At 43.1% G+C, this 26,860-nt stretch overlaps 1 protein-coding gene across 1 annotated transcript in view; it reads left to right on the top strand.

Annotated features, from left to right (window-relative positions):
* LOC144603563 (sortilin-like) overlaps positions 1-26,860 on the top strand; it is a 120,624-nt gene that overhangs the window by 33,174 nt on the left and 60,590 nt on the right. The window contains exon 3 of the mRNA XM_078416947.1: positions 17,391-17,467. Within this exon, the coding sequence (XP_078273073.1) occupies positions 17,391-17,467 (77 nt within the window). The remainder of the gene's footprint in view (positions 1-17,390; positions 17,468-26,860) is intronic.

Genomic DNA, 26,860 nt, shown 5'->3' on the forward strand with positions numbered 1-26,860 from the left:
CTTAGGTCCTGTACATTTTGGAGAGAATATGGTCTTTAGTCGTAATTCTTTATGTATTTCTCCTAACGTGATGCCTATGCATGCCTATTTTCCAGCAGACAATCCCAGATACTAAAATAGCAGTGTAGGTCAGTAATAGTCTCATCGGTAATTAGATGGAGTTGTTCGAATGAACACTCAGTTTTTAGTGTGTTCTGCAAAAGAGTGTGGCAAGTTGCAAGTTGAGAGTAAGAGTGCTCTTTAAACCATAGGGCTCCAGAGCGAGATATCGTATGAAAATGTAATGTTTGTGACAGTTTAATTTGGATTAGAATTGAAAATCAATCAAAACTGCAAATGCAGGAAATCTTAAATTAAAACACAATATTCTGGAAGCAATTTAAACTAAACTCAGGAGATCAGGGAGCATCAGTGGAAAGAGAAACAATTAACGTTTCAGGTCCATGATCATCGGGACTAAGAAAAAGAGAAACAAGTTATTCTAGATAGCAGAGAATTTGAGGAACAAGGAGGAGAGGTGAAATAATGTCATCAACAGGCTAGACGGTACAAAAAAGTATAAAGGACGGTAGGTAAATATGTCAAGTTGTTACACAAACTAAGAAAGACCAAGTTATCTAAAATTGGCGAATATGGTATTAAGTCCTGCAGGCTGCAATGTGCCCAGGCAGAAGGTGAGGTGTTGCTCCTCGAGCTTGCAACTGGCCCCTGTTGTGACAGAGCAGGAAGCTACCAACAGAAAGATCTGAATGGGAGTGGGGTAATCAATGAAAGTGGCAGGCAATTAGAAGCTCAAGGTCATTACTGCTCTGCAAAGAGATAACCCAATTTGCGTTTGGTTTCTCCAGTATGGATGAGGCCACATTGTGAACACTGAATGTCATATAGCCGATTGGAAAAAAATGGCTCACTTCTTCAACAGGAAAGAATGTTTGGTACCATGGATGGTGAGAAGGGAAGAGGTGAAAGGAAAAAATCTCATATAGGTTGCACGGGAGAGTGCCTTATGGTGACAAATGGTAGGCAAGGGCGACCTAAGGATTCACAGAGAGCAATCCCTTTGGAAATGCTGAAATTGGATTGGAATGTGTGTCTGTTGGTGTAATCTTGCTGGAGTTGGAATATTATGAAGGATCATCTGTTGAGTGCCGAGACTGGTGAGGTGGAAGATAAGGCCTGAGGAACTGACTTCTTGATCTGTCCAGGAGGAGATGTGAAAAGATATGCAGGAAATAGATGGGGTGTGTTTGAGAGGTCTATCTGGTTTGGTAGAGTGGATGGCACTAACAAGGAAGAAGGAAGATGTTCCAGAGGCTCTGATGTGCAATGTCACATCATTGGAGCAAATGCAACGGAAGAAGGAGAGAATTGAATGGAGTCCTTACAAGGGGCAGGCTGGGAAGAAGTATAATTAAGGTCTGTGAATTTGTGCTGAAAGTTGGTTGCAAGCATAACTCCTGCGATGGAAATAGGTATGAAAATGGAAGGTAAAAATCATAGATGACCATATGAAGCTAAGAGCATCGTGCACTTGCCTTAAAAGTGAAGGCATCTTTGAATTCTACATGAGTACAGGAAGCAGCATTCATGCAGCTGTTGAGATACCAAATTAAAAAAAAATTAAGATTATGCACAAGTTAAACTGAAACAAAGACCATTCCGTGGATCCCACAAAAAGACATCATCGGGTTTGGAAATAACCTAATTGAATTTCGATGAAAAGTAGCATCATAGTAGGAGAGAGATCATCACATGTGTAGCTGGAACCAAAAACACCTTGTCAAGGAAATGCTCTTTAATCTTAGATGTACAGGGCTGATTTTCCAGAGTGATGCAGTACAACACCATCATGATTATAATTATGTTTCATATTGGGTGGTCACCTAAAACTGGAAAAGAGCCGTGCGAGGACGGAGACAGAGCAAAGACGCAGAGGGAAAGTTTGAACATGAACCGCAGGACCGCCGAGATAGATAGTTTCCAGACCGGAGGTGGAGCAGCACTGCAGCAGAAAGGGTTGGAAGAAAGTTAAGAGACACCTGAGACAAGTAGTATAAGAAAATAACTGCAGATGCTGGTACAAATTGAAGGTATTTATTCACAAAATGCTGGAGTAACTCAGCAGGTCAGGCAGCATCTCGGGAGAGAAGGAATGAGTGACGTTTCGGGTCGAGACCCTTCTTCAGACTGAAGAAGGGTCTCGACCCGAAACGTCACCCATTCCTTCTCTCCCGAGATGCTGCCTGTACCTGTTGAGTTACTCCAGCATTTTGTGAATATATACCTTCGAGACACCTGAGACAGTCAATTCCAGACAGGAGGTGGAGCAGAGCAGAGCAGCAGCAGGAACATTTGAATGAGAATGAAATGGATAAGTGATCACCATTTCTTTTAAATGATATTTATGTTTTTAAACTAATTTGTAGCAGATAACTATTAAACATGATCCGTTAAATTATAGCAGTTAATATTTAACTTTTTAATATGTATATATATATTTAAAAATTCTCATTTATTCAAATCTATTTAAAATGTTCCTTTAAAAAATCTCTGATTCTAAAAAAACATTTCATAAGGCCTTTGGCAACGCAAGTAATAAAAAAGTCATTGGAGTGCTCACAAGCCAGCCTTGGCTTTCGCTGCCTGGTTGACTCATTGACTGTGCTGCATTATGCGACTGATTACCAACATGAGGGCTCGAGGTCAGTTAGACCCACAAAGGTACAGATTTTAGTGCTTCTGGTTTGAGAGGGTGGGGTCATGTGTAAAAGGAAGGCGCAGATCAGCATAATTCAACACAATATTTTGCTTTTGTTGTGGAGTATAAACTGGAAGTGAAAGTCACAAATTCATTCCATGAAGTAAATAGTGATGTAAGTTGCATAATAACATGAATTTAGAGGGAAGTATATGCACCTATAATATGGTGGAGAATGAAAGGAGGCAATTGTTATAACTATTATGGTTTTTGATACGATGAAATATTTTTTGAAAACCAGTGCTGATTTTATGATTTCAAGAATTGAAATGAAAATTCATAATTCTCGGTATGGACTGGCATTTTGGTACTTGGATATGTTCACGAACAAATGAAAAATTGGCTTAATTAACTCTCAAACCTCCAGAACAAAAAATATCCAGTTTATGAATTGAATATCCTTCTAGATTGCATGGATTTTAACTCAACCAATACCAAAATATATTTACAATAAAATTAGACTTATAGGGCAACTGTCAGACCAGGTTCTTTGACTGATCCATATATTTAAGGGGGGCAATATATCCTCTTTTCGATATAAATTCTGGCAGCACAATCAGATAAGCATGAACTATTGTACAAATGAACAGGATCTGAACTCATGTCCTTTATTGAACTTCCATAGGTGAGGTGTTGGAGGAGGATCTGAGGTTAAAGAAGTACTTTAGCTATGAGAAGAAAAGAAAAAACATTGGCAGTGTTCCCAGTTGATTATCCTCAGTAAATCACCAATTGTTTTGTCAGAAATATTTGGCAGAAGTTTGGAAGCAAATGGCTTCCTTGTATTCAAGTTCAGAAAATGGTGCACAAGTGTTTATGATTGTGGTCGGAGAGCAAACATCTGTTTTGTGCTAGTTTGGAATAAAAAACAGTAATGTGAGTAGGTGATAATTCTTGTATGAAATACCAAGCGATTGATTTCAAGAGAAGCATTTTATAGTTAATTTATAAATATGCAAAGCAAGCGTGAGGAGCTTTTCCACTTTCAGTCTTTCCATGGCCCCACTGATTAATATTTAGTATTTATTTCCTCCTTTGCAACAGTTAAAGACTTTCATAGATTTTAAATTTAACCAACAGCTTTGAAGGCTGGTTGAACTAAAGGCAAAGCCTCACCAATGTTTAGCAATTGTTTTGTTAGTGTGTTTCCTTTCTGTAACCTGCTACAGTACAGCTACACAACTAATTAACAGAGGCTTTACACTCGAGTCTTGGATTCAGCCATTTTAATTCAGGATCACTCTGGCTACAGCCTCATGGGTAATATATCCCCGGTACTGCACCACCGGGTGCGCTATTCCCATAACATCCCCCTTTATTTACAAAACAGATATGTACAGGAACTTTACATGTATAGCCATAAATTAAATTCTTCCATGGCATCTTAGTTCAGTGCTCGGAATTATCTAAACTTTGAACAACACATCTCTGGTTCCTCATTCCCTTTCCCTTTTTATTTATTCAGTTTTATTAGCCATTACCACTACTTCTACATAAAACAATGCATATCAAACTATAACCAAAAATATAACATTAACTTTTTTAACGTAACCTAATATCCTTTACATCTATATTCAACTACATGTACAGGCCCTATCCTTATGTGGGCACATAATCCTGCAGATAGCGTGGTTTTCGAACGCATCTACCAGATCTTGTTGTCAGGGTTTGATGCTCCCTGAGGACCGGTAGTCGGCTCATAGGTCGATTTTCTCGCTCCGGTTCAGGCAACGTCACCCGGTCTAGGTCAACATCAACGTGATGAAATGGCTCGTTGGTCTTCCTCAGATGGCGCCGATTCTGACGATAGATGACGCCGTCCTCGGTTCTGACTTCATAAGATCTGGGTTGCGCAACACGGCCTACAACCACAGCCTTCCTCCAGGACTGATGTCGATTATCGGTCGGCTTCACTTGAACTGGATCGCCAGCTTTCAGGGGAATCAGATCTTGAGATCCTCTGTTGTAGTAGTCTGCTTGTCTGTCTCTAGCTGCTCTCAACTCATCTCTTACTTTTTTCGGAATTTCAGGTTTGAGCAGCCTCTGAGTAGTCGGTAGAATGGTCCTGGTACGTCTGTTCATCAATCTTTGAACTGGACTGCTACTCATGCCAGGTGTTGGTGTATTGCGAAAAGCTAGTAGGCTCAGGCAAGGGTCAGCTCCGGCAGCCTTAGCTTTCCTCAGCAATGACTTCACAACTTTCACACTGCTCTCCGCCTTTCCATTACTCTGTGGATAATAGGGTGATGTGCTCGTATGTTCAAACTGCCACTTCTTGGTAAAACTCTTGAACTCCTCAGCTGTGAACTGTGGCCCATTATCTGTGATGAGCTGATCTGGTATTCCATATCTTGCGAACTGGCCTTTCATTTTATGGATGACATTCACTGCCAGTGTTTTCTCTAGATGGTCTATTTCCCAATATCCTGAGAAATAGTCCACAGTGATCAAATAGTTCCTTCCATCCAAGTGGAACAAATCTGCACCCACCTTCGCCCATGGTCTCTCTGGAATTTCATGGGAATGCAGCATTTCTTTTGGTTGCTCTTTCCCTTGAGCTTGACATGTCTCACATTTTTGTATGAAGTCCTTGATTTCTGCACTCATTCCGGGCCAGTGCAGACATTCTCTTGCCCTTCTTAGACAGCCATTCACACCAATGTGGGAATCATGTACTCTTGTGAGCATGTCGCGTCTCCTGGCTTTAGGGATGATTACTCTCTCTCCCCTAAATATGAGACCATCTCCAACACTCAGCTCGTCCCTCACATGGAAATAGGAGATGAGCTCTGGGTCAACATCCTTCTTGTTCTCTGGCCAGCCTCGTTTGATCACCTCTTGCAGTTTCTGCATAGTCTCATCTTCTCCTGTTGCATCCTTTATGCCATTTAGCAGAGGCTGTACTATTGGGATGTGCCTTGCCAGGTTTACAGTCTCCAGTTCTCTCATGGTCTTGTCAGTCTTGCCAGTCTGAATATATGCTCTGCTCAGCGTATCTGCAAGCTGCATCTCCTTCCCTGGTCTGTATCTTATTGTCACATCATAGGTCTGCATCCTCACCAGCATCCTCTGCAATCTCTTTGGTGCCCGATGAAGTGGTTTTGTGGCGATTATCTCCAGTGGCTTATGGTCTGACTGCACATTCACTGGCCTTCCATATGTGTACACATGGAACCTCTCTAGACCAAACATCACTGCCAGCAATTCTTTTTCTATTTGTACATATCTGGTCTCTGCATCCGTCAGGGCCCTGCTGGCATAGGCAACTGGATGGCCCTCCTGCATCAGCGCCGCACCAAGTCCAGTTTCTGACGCGTCGGCCTGTACTGTCAGCTCCTTGGATGGATCATAGTATCTGAGTACTGGCTCGGCAGTTACTAGCTTCTTTATGTCCATCACCGCCCTGTCATGCACCTGTGCCCACCACCAAACTACATCCTTCTGCGTCAGCTTGCGTAGCGGTTCACATAGACCGCTTAATCCAGGAAGGAATTTGCTCAAGTAGTTAACAAAGCCAATAAATCTCTGAACTCCTTGGACATCCTTTGGGTTAGGCATCTGTAGCACTGCTTCTACCTTCCCTGGATCTGGTTTCAGTCCTGCAGCAGAGACTCTATGTCCTATGAAAGTGACTTCCTTCACCTTCAGCTTTGCCTTCTCTATGTTTAGCTTCAGGTGACGGTCACAACATCTCTCCATCAGAGCTTTAACCTTCCTGTCATGGTCTCTTTCTGCTTCCTCTGCCGTTTTTCCTTTCCCAAACACTAGGATGTCGTCAGCAACAGACCTCACTCCTTCCAGGCCCTCCAGCACTTGGTTCTGTCGTCGCTGGAACTCCTCAGGGGCCGTGGACAGACCAAACGGCATGCGTCTCCACCTATATCTACCATATGGTGTGTTAAATGTCGTAAGCTGAGAACTCTCATCATCCAGTTCCACATGCCAAAACCCATTCTTGGCATCATTCAAGTCGGTGAGGACATCTTCGATCGTCGTCATTGGGTAATGACTTCTTTTAAGCCCCTTGTTCAGATCCCTCGGGTCTAAACACACTCTCAACTTCCCATTGGGCTTTTCTACACACACAAGGCTGGATACCCACGGTGCGTGGGTCTCTACTGGGGCAATTATTTCCGCTTGTGTCAGTCTGCCTAACTCCTCTTTCAGCTTACTCCGTAAGGCTACAGGGATTCTTCGTGGTGGGTGGATCACCGGCGTTATGCTGTCAGCTACCAGCAGATGGTACTTGCCCTCAAATTTACCTGTCCCTTCAAACACATCAGCATACTCCGCTATCAATTTTTCCTTGGTCAGAGGGATTTCACTGCCATTCAGTGTCATTATGTTCTCTGTACACACTGAGATGAGCTGCCCTGCTTCCCAGGATTGGAATGCAGTCTTCCTCCAGGACTACAAACTCTACTTTGTATTTCTTTCCATTCTTTGGGTTTACCAGTCTCATTTTGCTTTTCCTAAGAGTCACCACTGTCGTATTGTTGTACATGGACAATACTTGCTTGGTTTCATCCACATCCTTTACATACATCTTGGGAATTATGTTACATGTGGCTCCACTGTCCACCTGGAATTTTACTTCCTTCCCTTTCAGCATCATGGTCGCCAAGATTTTCTTTGGGAATTGAGTCTCCTCAACCCTGTGCACACTTTCTGTTTTTCCTGCTTCTGGTTGCAGTTCCATTGTGTGAATTTCATCAACCTCTTTTTTTGATAAATATTTTTATTAAACATAAATACATATTAATAAAATTTACTTATTACATACATTCGTGATATTATTAATATTAACAATTATGTCCTACATATTTCTATACTTTTTTTTTAAGAGAGGAAAAGATAGAGAAAAATAAAATAAAAATAAGAGATCCAAATTGGAGAAATGAATGGAGTATTAAAAAAGTTATCTATCATTGGAGATATATCCATGATTTATTATTCATAATTCTTCCTCCATTCCATTATTCAGGCCACGGTCATGTCCTCGAACCAAGCCATTTTGACCCTTTAAATATACAATAAATGGAGACCATATTCCTCTGAAAAGATTCAACCTGTCCACTAGTACAAGTCTCAATCTTTCCAGATGAAGTGTCTCCGACATTCCTGTAATCCACATTTTAATTGTGGGGGATGTAGGACCTTTCCAGAATTTCAGTATTAATTTTTTCCCAATTATTAAACTATAATCAATAAAAATTCTTTGATTCGATGTTATTAATTGATCTGTTTCTAATATTCCCAGTATTATTAAGTTTGAGTCAGGGATCAGCTTCCTATTAACAACATTCGAAATTATTTTAAATATTTCTGTCCAGAATTTAGTGATTTTTTCACAGTTTGTGAATATGTGCGTTAAATTAGCTTCCAATTGCTGAAATTTCATCAACCTCTTGACTGTCATCATACTCATCACTGGAACTCTCCACTTCCACCACTGCATGCACAGGATTTTCCCCTTTCTTTTCTTTCTTCTGTTGCCCCTGCTTTTCCATGCATTGTGAGGCGAAATGATCTTTCTGATGGCATTTGAAACACTCCCTGCCATATAGAAACATAGAAACATAGAAATTAGGTGCAGGAGTAGGCCATTCGGCCCTTCGAGCCTGCACCGCCATTCAATATGATCATGGCTGATCATTCAGCTCAGTAGCCTGTACCTGCCTTCTCTCCATACCCCCTGATCCCTTTAGCAAAAAGGGCCACATCTAACTCCCTCTTAAATATAGCCAATGAACTGGCCTCAACTACCTTCTGTGGGAGAGAATTCCACAGACTCACCACTCTCTGTGTGAAGAAATGTTTTCTCATCTCGGTCCTAAAAGACTTCCCCCTTATCCTTAAGCTGTGACCCCTGGTTCTGGACTCCCCCAACATCGGGAACAATCTTCCCGCATCTAGCCTCTCCAACCCCTTAAGAATTTTATATGTTTCTATAAGATCCCCCCTCAGTCTTCTAAATTCCAGCGAGTACAAGCCCAGTCTATCTAGTCTTTCCTCATATGTAAGTCCCGCCATCCCAGGGATCAATCTGGTGAACCTTCTCTGTACTCCCTCTAAGGCAAGAACGTCTTTCCTCAGGTTAGGAGACCAAAACTGCACACAATACTCCAGGTGCGGTCTCACCAAGGCCCTGTACAACTGCAGCAGAACCTCCCTGCTCCTAAACTCAAATCCTCTTGCTATGAATGCCAACATACCATTCACTTTCTTCACTGCCTGCTGCACCTGCATGCTTGCTTTCAATGACTGGTGCACCATGACACCCAGGTCACGTTGCATCTCCCCTTCTCCCAATCAGTCACCATTCAGGTAATACTCTGCTTTCCTGTTCTTGCCGCCAAAGTGGATAACCTCACATTTATCCACATTATATTGCATCTGCCATGCATTTGCCCACTCGCCTAATCTATCCAAGTCACTCTGCAGCCTCCTAGCATCCTCCTCGCAGCTAACACTGCCACCCAGCTTCGTGTCATCCGCAAACTTAGAGATGTTGCATTCAATTCCCTCGTCCAAATCATTAATATACACTGTAAATAACTGGGGTCCCAGCACTGAGCCTTGCGGTACCCCACTAGTCACTGCCTGCCATTCCGAAAAGGACCCGTTTATTCCTACTCTTTGCTTCCTGTCCGCCAACCAATTTTCTATCCACCTCAACACTGAACCCTCAATACCGTGTGCTTTAAGTTTGTACACCAATCTCCTATGTGGGACCTTGTCGAAGGCCTTCTGAAAGTCCAGATATAACAGATCGAGAATCTAAAGAGTTTTGAAAAACTATCACTAATGCATCCACTATTTCTGAGGCTACTTCCTTAAGCACTGGGATGCAGCCTATCTGGCCCTGGGGATTTATCTGCCTTTAATCCATTTAATTTACCTAACACCACTTCCCGACTAACCTGGATTTCCCTGTTCCTCCATCTCTTTAGACCCCCGGTCCCCCGCTATTTCCGGCAGACCGTTTATGTCTTCCTTAGTGAAGACAGAACCAAAGTATTTGTTCAATTGGTCTGCCATCTCCTTGTTCCCTATGATCAATTCACCTGTTTCCGACTGCAAGGGACCTACATTTGCCTTAACTAATCTTTTTTTCTTGACATATCTATAAAAGCTTTTGCAGTCTGTTTTTATGTTCCTTGCCAGTTTTCCCTCATAATCTATTTTCCCTTTCCTAATTAAGCCCTTTGTCCTCCTCTGCTGGACTCTGAATTTCTCCCAGTCCTCTGGTATGCTACTTTTTCTGGCTAATCTGTATGCTTCATCTTTTGTTTTAATACTATCCTTGATTTCCCTTGTTAGCCACGGATGCACTACCTTTCCTGGTTTGTTCTTTTGCCAAACTGGGATGAACACTTGTTGTAGTTCATCCATGCGACCTTTAAATGCCTTCCATTGCATGTCCACCGTCAACCCTTTCAGCATCAATCGCCAGTCTATCTTGGACAATTCACGCCTCATACCCTCAAAGTTACCTTTCTTTAAGTTCAGAACACTTGTTTCTGTATCGACTTTGTCACTCTCCATCCTAATGAAGAACTCTACCATATTATGATCACTCTTGCCCAAGGGGCCTCGCACAACAAGACTGCTAACTAACCCTTCCTCACTACTCAATACCCAGTCTAGAATGGCCTGTTCTCTCGTTGGTTCCTCGACATGTTGGTTTAGAAATCCATCTCTCAAACATTCCAAGAAATCCTCTTCCTCAGCACCCCTGCCAGTTTGGTTCACCCAATCTATATGTAGATTGAAGTCACCCATTATAACTGCTGCGCCTTTAGTGCATGCATTTCTAATTTCCTGCTTGATGCCATCCCCAACCTCCCTACTGCTGTTAGGTGGCCTGTACACAACTCCCACTAGCGTTTTCTGCCCCTTAGTGTTTCGTAGCTCTACCCATATCGATTCCACTTCCTCCAAGCTAATGTCCTTCCTTTCCACTGCTTTAATCTCCTCTCTAACCAGTAACGCTACCCCACCTCCTTTTCCTTTCTGTCTATCCCGCCTGAATATAGAATATCCCTGGATGTTGAGCTCCCAGCCGTGGTCACCCTGGAGCCATGTCTCTGTAATCCCAACTATATCATAATCATTAATAACTATCTCCACATTTAATTCATCCACCTTATTACGTATACTCCTTGCATTGAGACACAAAGCCTTCAGGCTTGTTTTTACAACTCTCTTACCCCTTGTACGATTATGTTGAAAAGTGGCCCTTTTTGATTTTTGCCCTGGATTTGTCTGCCTGCCACTTTTACTTTTCACCTTGCTATCTGTTGCTTCTACCCTCATTTTACACCCCTCTGTCTCTCTGCTCCAGCTCCCATCCCCCTGCCACATTAGTTTAAATCCTCCCCGACAGCACTAGCAAACACTCCCCCTAGGACATTGGTTCCATTCCAGCTCAGGTGCAGACCGTCCTGTTTGTACTGGTCCCACCTCTCCCAGAACTGGTTCCAATGTCCTAAAAAATTGAATCCCTCCCCCTTGCACCATTTTTCAAGCCACGTATTCATATGAAATATCCTCCTATTCCTACTCTGACTAGCACGTGGCACTGGTAGTAATCCAGAGATTATTACCTTTGAGGTCCTACTTTTTAGTTTATCTCCTAGCTCTCTAAATTCACCTTGTAGGACCTCATCCCGTTTTTTACCTAAATTTCTCCTTCTTTCTGTCATGCACAGTATTTGCACTCTATGGTTGGCTGGTATCGTTTCCCCTCCTGCCTCACTGCACAGACATCTTGTCGCTGGTCCCCTACCAGGACATCAACTCTGGCCTTGGCCAGCACCGAAGCCTGGCATACCTCCACACACTTTTCTAAGTCAAGTGAGGTTTCTCGGAGAAGTCTTTCCCGCAGCATGTCATCCCTTATGCCACATATTATTCTATCACATATCAGTGAATCCTTCAACTCTCTGAAACCACAATGAGCTGCCAAGAGCTTCAGTTCTATTAAAAACTAATCAAACGTCTCCCCTCTCTCTTGGCTCCGCATAAAGAATCTATACCTGTCGACGGTCTCGTTCCTCACGGGTTGACAATGCTTTTCGAAAGCATCGAGTGCCTGCGCTAGCGTAACCTCTTGTACGTTGCCCTCCGGCGTCCGTGTCTCGAGCGTCTGGTAGAGCTCTCTCCCTTGCGGTCCAACTAGGTACATTAGCAGTTTCCTCATTGTCTTGTCCTCCTTCCCTTCCATGCTCAAATCAACATAGAGCTCAAACTCTTCCCTTCATTGTCTCCACTCCATTGGCAGGTCCCTTGCCTCAAAATTCATTTGCCTAGGGGGCTTCAGCTGCCCCATTTTCCTGATAAATCCGCCCCTCTATCAATGGAAACAATGTAGGCCCCACAGTCGTCTCTCAGCAGTAATTTACTCACAAACGTCGTCTGCTGTCGTCCTTTCGATTGATCCTGAAGCAGGCCCCGATCTGACACCATGTTTTGTTAGTGTGCTTCCTTTCTGTAACCTGCTACAGTACAGCTACACAACTAATTAACAGAGGCTTTCCACTCGAGTCTTGGATTCAGCCATTTTAATTCAGGATCACTCTGGCGACAGCCTCATGAGTAATATATCCCCGGTACTGCACCACCGGGTGCGCTATTCCCATAACAGCAATCTAAGGTTAATCATATCAAATAGGACAAAGAGGTTAACCTGGCATAAGTCCAGTGGGCCCACCAGTTTCTCTCACCATGCTTCCTGTAGCAACACCATTGAATATTTTTGAATATTTTCCTGTCTACTTTGGTGAGGTTTGCTCAGCCTTGTGAATGGTCTTTTAGACTCACTTCTCATCCTGACCAGAACAAGAGGATTCCCCGAGTCTGCGGAGCAGGTTCGATGAACCAAATGGTCTAATCATTTTCCTATTTCTTCTTGACTTCATCTTTACCCTTCCAGCTTCCACATTCAATGGATTAACCCCATAATTTTGGACATTTCTGGCTTCATTTCCCTTTCCCCTCCCCCTACCCCTTTCAGCGTTCAAAAAGGACAATTTTTGGGATGCTGTCTTTTACTCTTTAATCTCCACTGAACCCATTCCCTTTACTAAGGTATCTTCCAGTGCAACCACACGTGCTACACTTGTTGCCTCATCTTTTCTCTTCATTCAGCGCCAGAACCCATTTTTCAGGCAAAACAACTGTTTGCTTGTAATTCACTCTTTAAACATTTAACATTAAACATTAACCTTGAGTTTCTATTTGTCTCTTGCCTCAATCAGTTTAGCTCAGTTTGGAGCGACAGCATAGAAATTGACCCATCAGCCCATTGTGTCCACACTGACGATTGATCACCTGTTTACACTAGTTCTATGCTGTCTCATTTGTGTATCTACTCCCTATAAACTAGGGGCTATTTACAGAGGCCAATTAACCTACAAATCTGCGCATCTTTAGATTGGGAAGAAACTGGTGCACCCAGAGAAAACCCACACAGTCACAGAAAGAACGTGCCAACTCCAAACAGACAGCATGTGAAGTCAAGATCAAACTCGGGTCTCTGGACTTATGAGGCAGCAGCTCTATCACCTGCACCATTATGCCGTCCTTGATTTCTTGATCTTTGTCTTCAACCTCCTCTACAATTCTACTGAAACTAAACTTAAGCTTGAAAAACATCACTCATCCTGCAACTTGATATATTAGTCTTCTTATCTCAACAACTTAAAATAATCACAATTTCCAGCTTTTGCATTTCACTTTTTCATCGTTCCCTTTCACCGTACTGCTGATTTTACACATTATTCTGCTTTTCTCATTTATTTTTATTTCAGACTGAGTGCAAGTTATTTACTAATCTCTAATACCCTCTTTGATCCTGCAACTGTTATCCTGTGATTTCTCCTAAGTATGAAGGAATCCAGAGATGTCCCCTTATGTTTTCTCCTCCCACCCTGCGCATTTGAAAACATGTTTTACTTCAAATATTTTAATATAATGAGAGGCTAGAATCTGGAATGCATGAGTGTGGTCGTGAAGCCATTTCAATTGGAGCATTCAAAAGCACCTGGATTAGTATTTGAAAGGAAAGAAATTGCCGGGCAAAGCAATTGAATAAAATTGACTTCTTTCGTATTGCTGGCATGGATTGAACAGGCTAAATGGCTTTCTTCTGTGTGGAAACCATTTTTGTGATTAGGCATCACAGTGGTGCAGCTGGTGGAGCTGCTGTTTCACAGCGCCAGAGACTCGGGTTCAAATCAGACCTCAGATGCTGTATGTGTGGAGTTGCACATTCTCCCTGTGACCTTGTGGGTTTCCTCCGAGCGCCCAATTTCCCCCCACATCTCAAAGACATGCAAGTTTGTAGGTTATTTGACCTCTGTAAATTACCTCTAGTGTGAAAGGAGTGGATGAGAAATTGGGATAACATTGAACAAGTGTGAACCAGTGATTAATAGTTGGCATAGACTTGGTGGGCTGAAGGGCATGTTTCCATGTTCTATCTCTAAAAATTAAAAAAAGAACTACAATTTACTCATCATAGTTCTCTTACAGTCTCCAGAGATGCAGCCTGACCTATTTTCTGAGATGCAACTTGTACCAATGTTTCCAGTTTTACTCCAGATTCCCAACATCTGCAAAATTTTGATTTTTACTAAGAACTTCTCTCTTTCGTACACAGTGCAAACTGTGCTGTCTGTCTCTTTCTCTGCATCTCTGTCTTTGTGTCTCTCTTTCTCCCTCTGTCTCTCTCTCTTGCTGTCTCTCTCTCTCGCTGTCTCTCTCACTCGCTGTCTCTCTGTCTCCGTCTCTCTCTGTCTGTCTCTCTCTCCGTCTCTCTCTCTCCGTCTCTGTCTCTCTCTCTCTCTGTCTCTCTCTGTCTCTCTCTGTCTCTCTCTGTCTCTCTCTCTGTCTCTCTCTCCGTCTCTCTCTCCGTCTCTCTCTCCATCTCTCTCTGTCTGTCTCTCTTGTCTCTGTCTCTGTCTCTCTCTCTGTCTCTCTCTGTCTCTCTCTGTCTCTCTCTGTCTCTCTCTCTCTCTCCGTCTCTCTCTCCGTCTCTCTCTCCGTCTCTCTCTCCGTCTCTCTCTCCGTCTCTCTCTCTGTCTCTCTCTCCGTCTCTCTCTGTCTCTTTCTCTCTCTGTCTCTCTCTCTCTCTCTGTCTCTCTCTCTCTCTGTCTCTCTCTCTCTCTGTCTCTCTCTCTCTGTGTCCCTCTCTCTCTCTGTCTCTCTCTCTGTCTCTCTCTCTGTCTCTCTCTCTCTGTCTCTCTCTCTGTCTCTTTCTTTCTCTGTTTCTTTCTCTGTCTGCTTCTCTGCCTCTCTCTTTTTGTCTCCCTCTTTTTCTGTTTCTCTCCGTCCCCTCTTTTCTAACCCCTCCCCCGTCCATTTCTAAATAGACATGTTAGGTAAGGACTCTTCCTGTCTGCTATTATGGTATTACTGTACAGTAATGATATTGTGCCCACTTAGTCCCAGACTCTTACAATGGAAGCAGGCCCAGTCAACAAGTATGCACCAACACAATAACTCATTTTATAATAGTTTTATTTTATTCTCCATACATTTCCATCATTTCCATCAACCCCTCCCCATGGTTGATATATGAGGGATAATTGGCCAATTAACCAACCAATGGTTGGTTGCCAGAGCCAACCAGAGCCCAAAATGTCTTTGGGCTCTGGGAGGAAATTTAGGTGGTCACAGGGAGATCTTGCAAATTCCACACAGACAGCATTGGAGATCAGGACTGAACACAGATTGCTGGAGTTGAATCTGCCACTGTAGCATCAGTGCTTTTTCTATATCTGTTTGGTCAGTATAAACAGATGGTGACTGGGAAGAATCCCAGTCCCAGTGGCTGATTTCCCTTTAGACTCAATCGCTGCATCAGATTGACTGGTTAGTCAGAAGCACTGAGCTTTGGAATTGACAAGCTGGCGAAGGTTGCCACAGCCCTGAATTTAATTGTACGATGTATTTTGATAATGCAAGAAAATATAATCCATAATGTATTTCATTTCTTCCTGTGGGATGACTGCAAGGTAGAGAGAAAGAGTAGAACTTATTTTAATTACCAGTAGATCCTAATTAGCTGTTGCTGTCCAGAGAAGCCTTTAGCCATATGTCAGGTCTTATGTATGGGGACACAAGAGACTGCAGATGCTGAATCTGGAACAACAAATAATCGCTGGAGGAACTCAGCAGGTCGAGCAGCATTTACGAGGTGGGGGAAGGAATTGTTGACATTTTGTGATAGAACCCTGCATCAGAACCCAGGTTAGGTCTTGATGCAGGGTTTTCACCCAAGGCACCAACAATTCTTTTCCTTCCACAGATGCCAATTGACCCGCTAAGTCCCTCCAGCTCATTGTTTATAGCTCCAGTATGTTTTCTTTTTCTGGTTGATGTAATAGTGCTCTCTTGTGGCTTTGCAGTTCTGGCAGAGGGTGCGAGCTCAGATGACACACCACTGAGCAATGGAAATTTACTACGTTAATGTATCTATTGCATCTGACTGACTCCACATTGGAGAATAGCATTTTTCTCAGCTTCATTGTGGTGGAAAGCAGTAAATAGTCACAAGCTGAAATTTTCAATCAGTGTGCCAAATGTCCATTATCATTAGATCATAAGTGATAGTAGAATTAGGCCATTTGGCTCATCAAGTCAATCATGCTTGATCTATCTCTCCCTCCTAACCCCATTCTCCTGCCTTCGCCCCGTAACCTCTGACACCCGTACAAATCATAAGGACTAATGATAATCAAAAGGACTAGTGATAAAGGATGAGGTTTCCGAGTTCTTAGAAGCACATGATTAAATAGACCAAAGGCAACATGGTTTTGTGAAGGCGAGATCTTGCCTGATGAATCTGTGGGAATTCTTTGAGGAAGTAAATAGTAGGATAGACAAAGGAGAGGAAGTGGATGTTGTTTACTTGGACTTTCAGAAGGCCTTTAATAAGGGGCCGTACATGAGGCAGCTAAAGAAGATGAGAGCCCATGGTATTAGAGGGAAGATACTAGCATAGATAGAAGGTTGGCAGGATGGCAGAATGAAAACGGACGAATGAGAGGGGGACCTAATTGTCACTTACCGAAATGTGAAAGACCTGGATTGTGTGCATGTGGAGAGGATGTCTCCACTAGTGAGAGAATCTAGGATCAGAGGGGCACAGCCTCAGAATAAAAGGACATACCTTTAGAAAGGAAACAAGGAGGAATTCAGTCAGAGGGTGGAATTCATTGCTACAGATGGCTGTGGAACCCAAATCTTTGGGTATTTTTAAGACGGAATTTGACAGACTCTTGACTAGAATGGGTGTCAAGGGTTATTGGGAGAAATTGGGGGAAGACAGGAGAATGCGGTTGAGAGGGAAAGATAGATTAGCCCTGTCTGAATGGCGGAGTTAACTTGATAAGCCAAATAGCCTAATTCTGAACTTATGAATGAAAGATAATGGAGTCATTGAGAGCCTTGAACTATATGACATATAAAATCACAAAATCTTTAGACAGATTGTATACAGGTTATATTTATTTGAGGAGTTGGGTACCTGAGCCCTTAAAGTAGAGTAGACACAACTTACTAATTTCCTTTTCATCATTTAATAAACTGTCATGTAATAAACTACGTCTTTTCAATTTTTCAGATCATCCTTGCATTGACTACTTTCAACTTACCACTTGCTTGGCTATTTTTTGGTGGAACCTCCCAACTCTACAGAAGGTAAGATTGTCCTGGTGACGTCTTGCACCCTTTGTTTATAGAATAAACAAATCTGTGAATTTATCCACATCTGCAAAGGGGGATTGATTTAAAATTATGATTAGCTGAAAGTATATAGAGAAATTGTGAAGATTTAAATGAAAGATGTAGAATTTCTAATAAATGTTGGAATTATGGTCTATGCTGGCAACTGGACACTTACTGCCCTCCCTAAGATGTTGAAATCGAGATGTGTAACCTTCTTAAATTACTAATGAAGATACTACATCTCTGTGGTGGAGATCATGCATGGATGCATCACGGCCTGGATTGGAAATTTGATTGCTCAAGAAGGAGGTTGCAGAAAGTGGTGGACATCAAAGAGATCTACAGGAAGCACTGGCTCAAGAAGGTAGCTTATATAATCAAAAAGCCACAAGACCCTGGCCATATTCTCTTCTCAATGCTGCAATGGAGAAAAAGGTGCAGACGCTTGGGAATCGTCATCTCCAGATTCAAGAACAGCTTCTTCCCATCAACTATCAAGGTTCTTGAACTGCCCTTCACAACCCTAAACACTACTGGTCTATCATACTCATGGCCCTCCCCACCATCGAATGCATGTACATGAGGCGCTGCCTCAAACAGGTACATCATCAAGGTATTCCCATCAACTGGATCATGCTCGCTTCTTGTTGATACCATCAGCTAGGAGGTACAGAAGCCTGAAGTTGCACCCTACCAGGTTCAGCAACAACCACTTTCTTACAACTATTAGCTCCTAAACCAACCTGCACAATCCTAATCCTACCTCGACCACGGAGCATAATGCATCAACTCTTGCACTACAATGGACTTGTTTTGTTCCCCATTTTGCAAAGTCTTCTTTCTTTTACTTTACAATTTAGAGATGCAGCCTGGAAACAGGCCCTTTGGCCCACCTAGTCCGTGCTGACCGATGATCAACCCGTACACTAACACTATCCTACACACTAGGTACACTTTTAAATGTTTTACCGAAACCAATTAATTTACAAATCTGTACGTCTTTGGAGTGTGGGAGAAACATAGAAACATAGAAAATAGGTGCAGGAGTAGGCCATTTGGCCCTTCGAGCCTGCACCGCCATTCAATATGATCATGGCTGATCATCCAGCTCAGTAACCTGTACCTGACTTCTCTCCATACCCCCTGATCCCTTTAGCAAAAAGGGCCACATCTAACTCCCTCTTAAATATAGCCAATGAACTGGCCTCAACTACCTTCTGAATTCCACAGACTCACCACTCACTGTGTGAAGAAATGTTTTCTCATCTCGGTCCTAAAAGACTTCCCCCTTATCCTTAAGCTGTGACCCCTGGTTCTGGACTCCCCCAACATCGGGAACAATCTTCCCGCATCTAGCCTCTCCAACCCGTTAAGAATTTTATATGTTTCTATAAGATCCCCCCTCAGTCTTCTAAATTCCAGCGAGTACAAGCCTAGTCTATCCAGTCTTTCTTCATATGAAAGTCCCGCCATCCCAGGGATCAATCTAGTGAACCTTCTCTGTACTCCCTCTAAGGCAAGAACATCGTTCCTCAGATTAGGAGACCAAAACTGCACACAATACTCCAGGTGCGGTCTCACCAAGGCCCTGTACAACTGCAGTAGAACCTCCCTGCTCCTAAATTCAAATCCTCTTGCTATGAATGCCAACATACCATTCGCTTTCTTCACTGCCTGCTGCACCTGCACGCTTGCTTTCAATGACTGGTGCAACATGACACCCAGGTCACGTTACATCTCCCCTTCTCCTAATCGTTCACCATTCAGGTAATACTCTGCTTTCCTGTTCTTGCCGCCAAAGTGGATAACCTCACATTTATCCACATTATATTGCATCTGCCATGCATTTGCCCACTCGCCTAATCTATCCAAGTCACTCTGCAGCCTCCTAGCATCCTCCTCGTAGCTAACACTGCCACCCAGCTTCGTGTCATCCGCAAACTTAGAGATGTTGCATTCAATTCCCTCGTCCAAATCATTAATATACACTGTAAATAACTGGGGTCCCAGCACTGAGCCTTGCGGTACCCCACTAGTCACTGCCTGCCATTCCGAAAAGGACCCGTTTATTCCTACTCTTTGCTTCCTGTCCGCCAACCAATTTTCTATCCACCTCAACACTGAACCCTCAATACCGTGTGCTTTAAGTTTGTACACCAATCTCCTATGTGGGACCTTGTCGAAGGCCTTCTGAAAGTCCAGATATAACACATCGACTGGTTCTCCCTTATCCACTCTACTAGTTACATCCTCGAAAAATTCTATAAGATTCGTCAGACATGATTTGCCTTTTGTAAATCCATGCTGACTTTGTCACATCTTTAATAACTGACTCTAGCATTTTCCCCACTACCGAGGAAACCGGAGCACCTGAAAAAACCCCACGTGATCACAGGGAGAACGTACAAACTCTGTACACAGAGCACTATATACTTTGATTTTTGCAATACTGTAATCTCATTTATTAACTGATCATTTATTGTATATGTGTGTGATTTCTTGTCATTGTATCAAATGTGCCTGAAATATAAGAAACTCTTTCTTCCAGTTCCTATATGGTGCAAATGATAAATGATAAATAAACACACTTAATTCTTGACTTCCTAGGTACTGTTTTAGAATTGAATCATAAAAAGGAAACCATTTGGCCCTTCCTGTGAATTGAGGAATATTACCTCTGTAATAATGAAAGAATGGCAATATGTGACCATCGTGATATGATGTGACTTTTGAGGGAAACTTGGGAATGATGGTTTACCTATGCGTTTGACGATTGTGTACATCCAGGTGATGGAAATCATACGTTTCTTACATGGTTTTTGGTGTCGTTCAGCAGTATCTGATTTGTTTGAATTAGATAAAACTTTTCTGAGAGCGCAATTGGTAAGAAATTTAGAAGGATGAGAGGGGATCTTATCGAAACATATAAGATTATTAAGGGGTTGGACACGTTAGAGGCAGGAAACATGTTCCCAATGTTGGGGGAGTCCAGAACCAGGGGCCACAGTTTAAGAATAAGGGGTAGACCATTTAGAACGGAGATGAGGAAAAACTTTTTCAGTCAGAGAGTTGTAAATCTGTGGAATTCACTGCCTCAGAAGGCAGTGGAGGCCAATTCTCTGAATGCATTCAAGAGAGAGCTAGATAGAATGCATTCTAGAGAGAGCTCTTAAGGATAGCGGAGTCAGGGGGCATGGGGAGAAGGCAGGAACGGGGTACTGATTGAGAATGATCAGTCATGATCACATTGAATGGTGGTACTGGCTCGAAGGGCTGAATGGCCTACTCCTGCACCTATTGTCTATTGTCTAAATGACATTATGCCCTATCATGAGTGTCTGACAGATGTAGAAATGTTGTCTTCAACATGGGTCTAAACCTGGTGGTATCAGATCCTTATCTGTCAAAAAACATTACCTTATGTTTGATCTACAGATTGTAATGGAACCATTTATCTAGCAATGCAGGCCAATGCATTTTCTGAAGAGCTGCATGATTGACAATAGTTTGAAGTGGGCACATGTTTAATCTAAATTAGACACAAAGTGCTGGAGTAACTCATTAGGTCAGGCAGCATGCATCTCTGGAGAAAACGTTGGGACTCTTCTTCAGTGAAAGTGGAGGGTGAGGAAGGGAGGAGGGAGGTGAAGAGCTGGAGGTGTGAATAAACGAGGATCAATTAGGGACAACCACAAATGACCTCGGGCAAGGCGTTCCCTTGGCTGCATTGTTGGCTAGGGAAGGTGTGATCTCAAGAGAAACAATGTGGAGGGCCGTGGAATTGGTAAACCGACTCGGGAGGGGGAGGGGGTGTGAGGGGCGAATGAGATTTCAATGCTTCAAATGAGAGAAAATTAGTATAGACACAAAAAGCTGGAGTAATTCAGCGGGTCAGGGTCAGACAGCATCTCTGGAGAATAGGAATAGGTGACGCTTTGGGTCGAGAGCCATCTACAGATGAAAAAGCGCATTGGATTTTGAGAACATGTCCACTCTGCATGCCAATTCTTAAATTAGGACGCAGGGTACTAGTAAATAACATAGCTTGGATGTAAATGTTGATTTTGTTTTGCAGCTGTGACATTTATAGCAGACTAGACGGGCGTGGACCCGTTGGGCCCAAACCTCTCCTGCGGGCTCAGCAACCCCCGTTGGGGCCAAACCTCTCCTGCGGGCCCAGCAACACTCTGTCCATACCTCTCCTGTGGGCCTATCAACCCCCGTTGGGTCCAAACCTCTCCTGCGGGTCCGGCAACTCTCCCCCCAGCAACCCTGCATCCAAACCTCTCCTGCGGGCCCAGCAACCCTCCGTCCAAACCTCTCCTGCGGGCCCAGCAACCCTGCATACAAACCTCTCCTGCGGGCCCAGCAACCCTCCGTCCAAACCTCTCTTGCGGGCCCAGCAACCCTGCATACAAACCTCTCCTGCGGGCCCAGCAACCCTGCATACAAACCTCTCCTGCGGGCCCAGCAACCCTGTGTCCAAACTTCTCTTGCGGGCCTGGCATCCCCATTGGGTCCAAACCTCTCCTGCGGGTCCGGCAACTCTCCCCCAACTGACAACCCATGGACCTGTTGCTGGCCAGGGAGTGTCCCCCGGGGCCGAGGGCGGGGGGGGGTGGGGGAGAGAAAAGGGGAGAGGGAGCCACTCACCCCGGCCCCGGGCGGCCATCGCGGCGGCCAGCAGCAGGAGAGCTCTCCTCACCCCCCCCCCCCCCCGTTAGCCGCCACTCCCGTAACTTGGGTGTATCCCGCCCCCCTCCGAGCGGCAACCCTCTCCCAACTGCGCAAGCTTGGATCCTGTGGCCATTTTACGTAAGTATTAGATCAACAGGCCCCAACTGCGCAGGGGCGGACCCGTTTGGTTCCCATTGTGACGTCGAACACGGAGGTATACTGCGCAGGCGCGGCTGACTGGCAGGGCAATTGGGAGCGAATTATTAAAGTTTAAAAAGTGATTTATTAAAGTTTAAAAAGTGAATAACTTTTCAAATATAACAACCATTTGAACTGCAGGCCAATGGGGTGAGTAAGGTGGGCCTAAAATTGTTGCACTATCGTGCACTGTTTTGGCTGTATTTAGGGTACGTACAAACAAAGACCAGACAAGATGATAGTTTTAGTAATATAATAATATAAGATAGATGCTGTGAAATGCGTTAAATAATACAGAGGGAATTCCTATTTTACCCTTTTCTCCTAAATGGGCTTGCCCCCCCCCCCCATATCAAAAATCTTCTAACCCACCACTCTATCTCCAGGTCCCTCAGGTCGGCTGACTTGGGGCTACTCACTATCCCGCGGTCTAGGCTTAAGCTCAGGGGTGACCGTGCTTTTGCAGTTGCAGCTCCTAGACTGTGGAACAGCATCCCTCTCCCCATCAGAACTGCCCCCTCCATCGACTCCTTTAAGTCCAGGCTCAAAACCTATTTCTACTCCCTAGCGTTTGAGGCCCTCTGAGGGGGCGCTGTAAACTGTTTATGTATGTGCTGTTGTGTTTGTGTGCCATTGTATGTTCGTTTCTTAGTACCTGAACTGATGTACAGCACTTTGGTCAACGTGGGTTGTTTTTAAATGTTCTATACAAATAAAATTGACTTGACTTGACTCCTTCATTATAATTTTTCTCTTTCATTACAAACCCTTACTGGATGATGACAGGTGAAGTAAATTATTTAGTTTCTAAATTGTGTCTAGTAGCAATTAACTTTCTGATGGAGATCTGACATACTTGGAAGAAGTAGAGAATGTATTTAGCGGTCCCAAGCATGTTAGGCTGTGCAAGCATTGCTTTGCTGCCTCCTTTATGCCTCTTTGAGGTGATTGATTATTATTACTGGAGGTTGCCATTGACATAATTAACAGAAAAAAATGATACTATATGTGAATCTCTATCATTATCATGATCTGCCTGAAGTCCACCCCGTCACTATTGTCATTTTCTCAGGTGCAGTGCGTAAAAGATGATGAGACAGGGTGTTCAACTGTCTTTAATACTGAATTTGCACGCTCGTCCAGATTTACCCATGTGTTAATGCTGATATACTCTCTCGATAAAGCCTTGTTCATGTCTTGGGAGGATACAGATCGATGTCCTCATTGGTATTTACCGTGTAGCATAAACCCGATGCATATAGTACCATAATGGATGACAATAAGTAACTGGCAATTCAGCAGCAACTTTTCTTTTGAATAAAACATTCCAAGACATGTCATTGGGGCATCTCCATGTAAAGGAGGAATGATTAGAAACAAGTACAAAGAAGTGGGGTTTTGTGTGGGTGGATCTTAATGGAAAGTGTAGGTGGAGATCATTAGGGAGGAAATTTCATAGTGAGATAATCTCAGGTTTGCAATGTTAAGTTAATTTTAGCAATTCTACTTGTTATACACAAGCAGCTCCAATGTGAGGTCAACTGAATGAGCTGTAAACAAGTAGTTAATGGCCAAGGGATTGGTCGTAGAGCTCAGAGGATCATAAAGCATCCACGACCTGCTCCATGTTACAGAGTAAATGTGAAAGATTCAACCGGGCAAGGCACACCAATACATTTTATTATTGCACCTTGCTGAATGCAAAAGATTTATTTTAAGAATTAAACCTTTTTCACCTTTAGAAATGCACAGCTCTATGGGTTTTATTGATCACCTGTCAAAATAAAATAACTAACACAACACAGTCTTCTAACAGTACATTTCAAAGACTGGGAGGCGCGTGGAATGTGGGGAGGGTGAAGTCAAAGAGATTAGGCTTTGCATCATTGAGCATTAGTTCTGATATGACAACTCATGCATAATAATTTCTATTGAACTTTCTCAAAGGTGACTGCAGCAAACACATTAATACTGTAGAGACAAAGAAAGGAAAATCCTGTCACCACCAAGTACTGGTGCTGAGAAATGCTGATCTCTCATTGTAAATGCTATTCACGAGGTTGCTGTTGACTGTGACTGTGGCAGTATGCAGTTTTCTTGCATTATTCTGGTTCCCCCTTCTCACATCATGATTCATCCAAGGACCCTGGCGTTGATCTTCCCTGTAACAGGTAGCAGTAAATAACGCAATCACAATTGCTTCCTTTCTGTAAGGGGTCATGATTGCAGCCTCTCTAATGTCCACTGCATGCCCTCCTCTTTCCACTTTTGGAAGATACGATTGTGAAATTGTGACTGAAGTTATTCACTGCTTCAGATGGAATGCTTGCTCCAAAAGCCTTGTTGCTTTTCAGTTGGCATATGGGCTTTTTGATTCCTGGTCGGTTAGGAATGGCAGCATGGGTGGATTGGATAGTTTGTTGTAGAATAGAGGCACAACTGGCCACATTGAGGACAGAGTCACATATGGGCAGCTCTTCGAAGTATTTCTTCCAGATGGGTCAATATTGTCCATCTGTTCTTAATTTCATCTCTTTTCTTGATTTTCAACGCAGTGGGTTCCTCATTGCTTGGGCCACAATTTTCCATAATAATGACATAGAATTGCATCAGCTTGCCATCATTATCAGTGATTTAAAGCCCTTAACAGCCTTTAGATTATGGATTATCTCTTGGCCTTCAGGTACTGCAAAAGCTTTTCCCTTGAAATGTGGTTTCCAATCCATGAAAGCTTTGCATTTGAGTTCCAGGATCTCCCGGGCCTTTGTCAACCATCTCCTCTCAGTGCCGTAGAGCTGCTTTGTGAAGCACAGTGTGATTCCCATCCTTCAAGAGATACAGTGGAAGTGATCTTCTCACATGACAGCTGCAAGGAAATTGCATCCACTATATATACAAATGCTTTGTCTAACCTTACAACATTCTTCAACTGTGGAGCATCTATCACCAATTTGATGCACACAAAAATGTGCCACCATCTTGAAAATGCTTCCTGATATTATGCAAATTGCCATCATAAGGTTCACAAGGTTAATTCCCGGAATGTCATATGTTGAAAGACTGGAGTGACTGGGCTTGTATACTCTGGAATTTAGAAGGATGAGAAGGGATCTTATTGAAACATATAAGATTATTAAGGGATTGGACTTGCTAGAGGCAGGAAACATGTTCCTGATGTTGGGGGAGTCCCGAACCAGGGGCTACAGTTTAAGAATAAGGGGTAGGTCATTTAGAATGGAGATGAGGAAAAACATTTTCACTCAGAGAGTTGTGAAGCTGTGGAACTCTCTGCCTCAGAAGGCAGTGGAGATCAATTCCTGGATGCTTTCAAGAGAGAGTTAGATAGATCTCTTAAGGATAGCGGAGTCAAGGGATATGGGGAGAAGGCAAGAACGGGGTACTGAGTGTGGATGATCAGTCATGATCACGGTGAATGGCGGAGCTGGCTCGAAGGGCCGAATGGCCTACTCGTGCACCTATTGTCTATTGTCTATAACAAATATGTCCACAACGGATACAATGCTAGTCTAGACTTGTGTCATGCAAGGCAGCAACACTGCCTCAGCAGGTTTCTCACCAGAGAGGACCTAAGTTACAGTATAAATAAACTATTGCACCATATGCAAGTCCCACTTTGGCCTCATCAGCCACAGAACCAAAATGTAGGAAAGTCTTCCTCTATCCTACGGGACTAACAAAATAGAGAGAAGTGAAAAAGAACTGATCCAACCCATAAAGAATAAAAGTCTACTCAACTTTTACTATCTTGAACTAGAGAATCCAGCAGTCATCAGTTAAAATGTATTTCTGTTGGACAAGCCATATTAAACCTGCAAATGTGCAAACCAAATATGCACGCCATATTCAAAGAAAAGGAACTGTAGAGGAATCTAATTGTATTTTTCTCGCATCTTTATTAAAAGCAGATTATGTTTATCATTATCTTGTTACAACGAATTGACAACCAGCAAATTGGTATGCGGGAATCCTTTTTATTTGAACATGAAACAGAAAAACTAGCAATTTAATATTGGGGTGATTTGTTATTAGTATTGTTTTATTATTGTCATCTATGCTCCTTGCCTGAGGTTATCGGTTATGCCAGGTCCGTCAAGGTCTACTGGATCTCCTGGTTGCGAGCCACTTGAACTCCCTTTCCCATTCTCATACTGACCTTTCTGTCGTGGGTCTCATCGATTGCCAGAGTGAAGCCACACGCAAATTGGAAGAACAGCACCTGATTGTATGAGCATTGAATTCTCTAATTTTGGGTAACTTTTACAAACACCTCCCCTCCCTCTCCACCCTTATACTTGGGCTTCTGATTGTGCTTATGCATAGTATGATTTTACTAAATTGTATGCAAACCAAATAATTTCACTCTACTTAGGTAGATGTGGCAATAAAGTACCATAGAACTATTGAGCTTTTTCTTTTAAATGCATCCATGTTTCCATTCAGAATAAAATATTTGCTGTCTTTTTAAATTAC

Source organism: Rhinoraja longicauda, chromosome 20 (genome assembly GCF_053455715.1).
Source record: "Rhinoraja longicauda isolate Sanriku21f chromosome 20, sRhiLon1.1, whole genome shotgun sequence".
NCBI lineage: Eukaryota > Metazoa > Chordata > Chondrichthyes > Rajiformes > Arhynchobatidae > Rhinoraja > Rhinoraja longicauda.